The sequence below is a fragment of the Bombyx mandarina genome, chromosome 06, assembly GCF_030267445.1.
Source record: "Bombyx mandarina strain Sakado chromosome 06, ASM3026744v2".
Classification (NCBI taxonomy): Eukaryota; Metazoa; Arthropoda; class Insecta; order Lepidoptera; family Bombycidae; genus Bombyx; species Bombyx mandarina.
The window spans coordinates 4,469,998-4,476,861 of NC_143213.1; the positions used below are offsets into that span (position 1 = coordinate 4,469,998).

General features: G+C 43.1%; 1 protein-coding gene across 1 annotated transcript; it reads right to left on the bottom strand.

Annotated features, from left to right (window-relative positions):
* Positions 1 to 304: 304 nt before the first annotated feature.
* Positions 305 to 6,395, bottom strand: LOC149502806 (uncharacterized). The gene is made up of 4 exons (XM_089728205.1): positions 5,704 to 6,395; positions 5,534 to 5,629; positions 1,338 to 1,488; positions 305 to 517 (listed from the first exon to the last, which is right to left on the bottom strand). Exons 1-4 carry the CDS (start codon positions 6,310 to 6,312, stop codon positions 345 to 347), a joined length of 1,029 nt encoding a protein of 342 aa, XP_089584331.1. The 5' UTR covers positions 6,313 to 6,395; the 3' UTR covers positions 305 to 344.
* Between the last annotated feature and the right edge of the window lie 469 nt (positions 6,396 to 6,864).

Below are 6,864 nucleotides of genomic sequence, written 5' to 3' on the forward strand. Positions count from 1 at the left end.
ATATATCACAAGCACGGCAGTATAGTACTATATTGGGTTCATAGTTACCTCATTAAATTAATTGTAAGCAGATCTACAGTAAAATATTACTAAACTATACTACTACTACTAAACTGCTACTATACTCATAAAACTTTAAAACACGATCAAACTGATATTTAAACAATATTTGTATTTTCCTGATGCATTCATTTCATAAAATATCAGGTTCGATACACAGCTGAGAATGAAAAAAGATCTTTCGCTATTTTGAGAATGAACTTAATATGTGTAAATCAGTGAAATTAGCCTTATATACAGAAAATGCTTACTACCTAAAAATAATATTAAAAACGATAGACATTTTAATCTAAAAATTTTGAGAACTGTATTATAATGACCAAGTAACTTATACAGAGACTGATATAGCTTAGTGGTAAAGACATGTTGAGTTTGATGACTCCCCCCAAATCATAGACGAAACTATATTCTTTGGTCATCAAGTAAAACGCTTTGACCTTCCGACGTTGGAGTTTGCCTGCGAATAAAACAAATATTTGAATATGGATCTATAGTTTTTTTGTTCAGCCTACTGAAGTGCGCTGCTGGACATAGATTTCCCCTAAGGTTCGCCACAATAGCCGGTCTTACAATACACTCAGTGTACACGTCTTATTAGAAAGTTAATTACAAAGACGGGCCGTTGGAATTTATTGTTGCCTAAAAAATTGGAACCACCTATCGGGTCTAACCCACTCAAAAATACATTTTTCTTCCTACCTATGCTTGTAGCCTTAGAGGGCTGTTCCAGCGTAACCGAGCGAGTAGGTGAGCTCATGGGGCTCTAACTTAAGGACGTTGCTAACACTAGCCCTAGAAAGAGCAGCGCTTCGCAGAATCTACCCCTGGATCGGAAACGCGACCCATTTAGAAAAAGTTCCGGCGAGAAACTCAGTGGGCTGTGTCTGTGGGTTAATTTACTGGCCAAGCTCTTCGTCGCAAGCGACGGGTTCGACGAGGACGGTGACCGGTGCTTGAGGTACTTAAAAGCACCGCTAGTGGATTGGGAGGATCCGAAATGATGTGCTTAGGGCGACGTCGACTGTTTACAAAAAATTGTTTTTGTTGGTCCTTTCTGCGTTCTTAGATATTTTAGCTGATTTTAATGTGAAGGTCCGGTACGTCACTTCAGGTATGCAACGTCCGTCTACTCCAACTACTGCCGCGCTTCACCCTAATTTTAGTGAAGAATGTTGTTGTTCCGTAAGTGAATTAAGGAATGCCATTGAAACATTTTTCTAACACCGGATAGGCAATGACTTTTGTACTTTGATCTATGACATTTCAAATAAACTTACCCAGTGGAATAGTGTTGATGGCATCATGAAATGTGATACGAATAAGAGAAACTTGAGTTGCAGTGATGCTTGAGTAATAGCACGGGATCACAACTAACAACGTGTATTTGATGCAACGCACTATTAAATACACGCACACTCCGATTGTTGACTGTGAATATAATCAATCATTCATAAGTTGGACTGTTTCATTATTAGTGCACTTGCACTTGAATTTAGTGCACTTGTGTTTTCGTGTAATTCGAAGTTAAAATTTAAGTCCTAAGGGAACCTTGTTTCTTATCTTATACCGTTAAACGAGCAATTCTTGTATATTAATATATATGTATATAATATCTAGCTACGATTTATTTTCAGAAAATGTTGTTTTTTCGTGTTTTCAATAATCAACTCTTCCCGACATCTATTGGCGAATAATAATACTATTTTATCTTAATTGAGGGCAACTAACCGTTTTAAAGACACAACAAGATGGCGTTAACAAAAAAAAACCGAGCAAAGTTCGGTCATCATCTAGTTGAGCTTAAAGCAAATTCAATCACTATATATTATTAATCAGTTGAACCGATAGCTTAGAATTCCAGTAGTGTCATTAACATGTTAATATAATATTAACATTTTAATAAGGACTTGGCTATTCTTTATGATTTTCTCAATCTGACAATCTCGCTCTAGCGATCGACTTTTTTTAGTCGATCAACTTTGAGCGTGCTTTGGGTGACGCCATTTGCGCCACCTCCACTGCACAGCACTTCATTGCCGTTGTGCAAGAATACGCTGACGTATACGCGTCGTTAAATACGTACGTCCTCGCCTCACTCTGCCGGTAATCAATGGCGTACTTAAGTAGAATCAAGCCCCTATCCGTAACGATAGGATTTTTTAACGCTTACGGTCTCGCAAATCAACGTGATCAGGTTTGTGATTTTTTACGTGACCATCAAATTGACATCTTTTTGGTGCAGGAGACTCTGCTTAAGCCCGCGCGCCGCGACCCTAAAACTACGAACTATAACATGGTTAGGAACTACAGGCTCACTGCTCGTGGTGGTGGTACCGTCATTTACTATAGAAGAGCCCTGCACTGTGTCCCACTCGACCCCCACGCAATTTCTAACATCGAAGCATCAATATGCCAAATCTCACTGACTGGACACGCGCCGATCGTTATCGCGTCCGTTTATCTTCCACCGGATAAGATCGTTCTAAGCAGTGATATTAAGGCGCTGCTCGGCATGGGAAGCTCTGTCATTCTGGCAGATGACCTAAATTGTAAGCATGTCAGGTAAGAACTCTCAAACCACAACCCCTAATGGCAGACGCCTCAACACGTTAATCGATGATCTCGCCTTCGATATCGTCGCTCCGCTGACCCCGACTCACTACCCGCTAAATATCGCGCATCGCCCGGATATACCCGACATAGCGTTATTAAAAAACGTAGCTCTGCGCTTACACTCGATCGAAGTAGTTTCAGAGTTAGACTCAGACCACCGTCCTGTCGTTATAAAGCTCGGTCGCGCTCCCGATTCCGTTCCCGTCACGAGGACTGTGGTGGATTGGCACACGCTGGGTATCAGCCTGGCTGAATCTGATCCACCATCGCTCCCGTTTAACCCGGACTCTACCCTTTTTTTTTTTTTTTTTTTTTCGGGTAGAGGGCCGAACCTCCTACGAGGTCCCCGCGCAAAAGGGGCGCGCGGGGTATGTGCTCCTCAGGATACCGCTGAAGCCATAGACATCGTAACGTCACACATCACCTTGACATTACATAAGTCATCGAAGCAAGTTGTAGCGGAGGACTTCCTTCACCGCTTCAAATTGCTCGACGATATTAGGGAACTCCTTAGAGCTAAGAACGCCTCGATCCATGTCTACGATAGGTATCCTACCGAGGAAAATCGCATTCGAATGCGTGCCTTACAACGCGACGTAAAGTCTCGCATCGGCGAAGTCCGAGATGCCAGATGGTTTGATTTCTTAGAAGGACTCGCGCCCTCTCAAAGGTCTTACTACCGCTCAGCTCGTTCTCTCAAATCGGATACGGTAGTAACTATGCCCCCCCCTCGTAGACCCCTCAGGCCGACTCGCGGCTTTCGATGATGACAAAAAAGCAGAGCTGCTGCCCGATACATTGCAAGCCCAGTGCATGCCCAGTATTCAATCCGCGGACCCAGTTCATGTAGAATTAGTAGACAGTGAGGTAGAACGCAGAGCCTCCTTGCTACTCTCGGACGCGTTACCATCCGTCACCCCAATGGAAGTTAAAGACCTGATCAAAGACCTACGTCCTCGCAAGGCTCCTGGTTCCGACGGTATATCCAATCGCGTTATTAAACTTCTACCCGTCCAACTCATCGTGATGTTGGCATCTATTTTCAATGCCGCTATGGCGAACTGTATCTTTCCCACGGTGTGGAAAGAAGCGGACGTTATCGGCATACACAAACCCGGTAAACCAAAATAATCCGACGAGTTACCGCCCGATTAGCCTCCTCATGTCTCTAGGCAAACTGTATGAGCGTCTGCTCTATAAACGCCTCAGAGACTTCGTCTCATCCAAGGGCATTCTCATCGATGAACAATTCGGATTCCGTGCAAATCACTCATGCGTACAACAGGTGCACCGCCTCACGGAGCACATTCTCGTAGGGCTTAACCGACCAAAACCAATCTACACGGGAGCCCTCTTCGTCGACGTCGAAAAAGCGTTCGACAAAGTCTGGCACAACGGTTTGATTTTCAAACTATTCAACATGGACGTGCCGGATAGTCTCGTGCTCATCATATGGGACTTCTTGTCGAAACGCTCTTTTCGATATCGAGTCGAGGGAACCCGCTCCTCTCCGCGACCTCTCACGGCTGAAGTCCCGCAAGGCTCTGTCCTCTCGCCCCTCCTATTTAGCTTATTCGTCATCGATATTCCCCGGTCGCCGCCGACCCAGTTAGCTTTATTCGCCGACGACAGGACTGTTTACTATTCGAGTAGAAATAAGTCCCTTATTGCGAAGAAGCTTCAGAAGGCAGCCGTAGCCCTAGGACAGTGGTTCCGAAAATGGCGCCTAGACATCAACCCAGCGAAAAGCACCGCAGTGTTATTTCAAAGGGGAAACTCACCGCTTATTTCCTCACGCATTAGGAGGAGAAACATCACACCCCCGATCACCCTCTTCGGCCAACCTATACCCTGGGCCAGGAAGGTCAAGTACCTGGGAGTCACCCTGGATGTATCCATGACATTCCGCCCGCATATAAAACAGGCTGCGATCGTGCCGCATTTATTCTCGGCAGACTCTATCCTATGATATATAAGCGGAGTAAAATGTCCCTTCGGAACAAGGTGACACTTTACAAAACTTGCATAAGGCCCGTCATGATTTACGCGAGTGTGATGTTCGCTCACGCGGCCCGCATACACCTAGACACCCTCCTATCCCTACAATCCCGCTTTTGCAGGTTAGCTGTCGGGGCTCCGTGGTTCGTGAGGAACGTTGACCTACACGACGACCTGGTCCTCGAATCAATTCGGAAATACATGAAGTCAGCATCGGAACGGCTATGCGTCATGATAATCGCCTTATCGTTGCCGCCGCTAACTACTCCCCGAATCCTGATCATGCAGGAGCCAGTCACCGACGACGCCCTAGACACGTCCTTACGGATTCATCAGATCCAATAACCTTTGCATTAGACGCCTTCAGCTCTAATACTAGGAGCAGGCTGAGGAACCCCGGTAACCATACTCGTCGAACTCGACAAAGAGGTCGACGTGCAACCTAATCCATGCATCAGCCCGCTGAGTTTCCCGCCGGATCTTCTCAGCCGGTCGCGATTCCGATCCGGTAGCAGATTCATTCGCGAAGCAATTGTTCTTGAGTTGTTAGGTCTCCTTCGGAGGCACTCGGGCAGTTGTTAGCAAATCCCACCCCTCCTGGCTGAGCCTTTGCTCACCCACCTGTCCTGGTGAAACTGGAAAGGCCTTCAGGCCACCAGTAATCTTTCGATAAAAAAAAAAAGATTTGTACTGGTCTTAGCGTGATGTTATATAGTCTATAGCCTTCCTCAATAAATGGGCTATCTAACACAGAAATAATTTCAAATCGGACCAGTAGTTCCTGAGATTAGCGCGTTCAAACAAACAAACTCTTCAGATTTATAATATTATAAATAATATGAGTATAGAAGATGAGACTTACACCCGGATTTGAAGGATCCGTTAATTGTATGACTCTAACAAGAATTTTCAGAAGAATAGTCGTGGATAATCCGGAAGTAAATAATATGAGTAGCACCTGAAACATTTATTAATTTAAATAGCATTTGGATAATTATGCACTCTTTTTTTAAGCAGATCAGGCTTTCTTACCGGAATACTCATCACTGTGTTGAGTTTTTCAGCGCAGTTGTGTAGTAACGCATACACTTCGTGCAAGGCGGTGAGATTTAGCTGTACATTATTTGATAACATCTCATATTTGTTTGGTTTCTTCCTGCTACTGTCTTCGTCTACTTTAAAATACTCTTGTATATGCCTCTTTACGACTAAAAGCCTCAAGTACACGACTCTTTGTAATGTGAAGAAAAAAATTTGCTCACAATCGTGAGCCAATGCAAAAGTATAAGTGCAGATTATAGTCACCAATCCTTTGTTGGTGTTATCGTAAAATTCTATAGCGTAAAACTCGATTAAGTTATACACAATGCTGCCTGCGACCCAAAAGGAAACTCTTTTCATGCAACACGTGCTGTTTACGTTTTTGTCGATTTTTAGCATTTTGTCGAGACAACTCAAGTTTTTAAAGAACTTTATCATTTTCTTCTTTTTCAGAAACATCGCTATGCAAATCAGGAGTATGTATTCAAGACATGTGAAGTTTCTGATGACAAGGTTTGAATTTTTCATCGCTTCGGTTGTCCAATAAACTAACACCACAAATGAAATCAAAAACATTGCATACAGATAGCTGAACAACATCACAAATTTATTACATTTCAACAGATACAAACGATTGATTCCCGTTATTACTTGTATGTAAATAAAAAATTTGAATCGTTGTACGGTTTTAAGTCCATCGTCAGCAAAATTATTTTCACTGACATCTGGTAATTCAAGAGGTTTCACTTTAGATGATATGGTTCGGATACCTGCCATCTTCACCGCCGAGGCAGGTAGACTGTTCCGATAGCTTATTTAATCAATATTCAATCCATTAAATTAAGTTATAACTTTCCATGTGTTAAAATTATTAATTTACTAATTGATAGAAAATCGACTAGTTTACATGGTTGTATAAACATCATCAATTTCATTTTAATCAATACAAGTGGGCTTAAGATTTTTTTTCTATTGCTTAGATGAGTGGACGAGCTCATAGCCCACCTGATGTTAAGTGGTTACTGGAGCCCATAGCGATATACAACGTAAATGCGCTACCCACTTTGAGATATAAGTTCTAAGGTCTCAGTATAGTTCTAGCGGCTGCTCCACCCTTTAAACCGAAACGCATTACTGCTTCACGGCAGAAAT

What these genes read in the sequence shown, in the direction of transcription:
- LOC149502806 (XM_089728205.1), bottom strand. Translation starts at nt 6,312, where the DNA reads ATGTTGTTCAGCTATCTGTATGCAATGTTTTTGATTTCATTTGTGGTG. An exon ending in CGGATCCTTCAAATCCGGGT is followed by an intron (nt 1,489 to 5,533) that starts GTAAGTCTCATC and finishes TTATATTCACAG; the next exon opens with TCAACAATCGGAGTGTGCGT. An exon ending in CATCAACACTATTCCACTGG is followed by an intron (nt 518 to 1,337) that starts GTAAGTTTATTT and finishes TTTTATTCGCAG; the next exon opens with GCAAACTCCAACGTCGGAAG.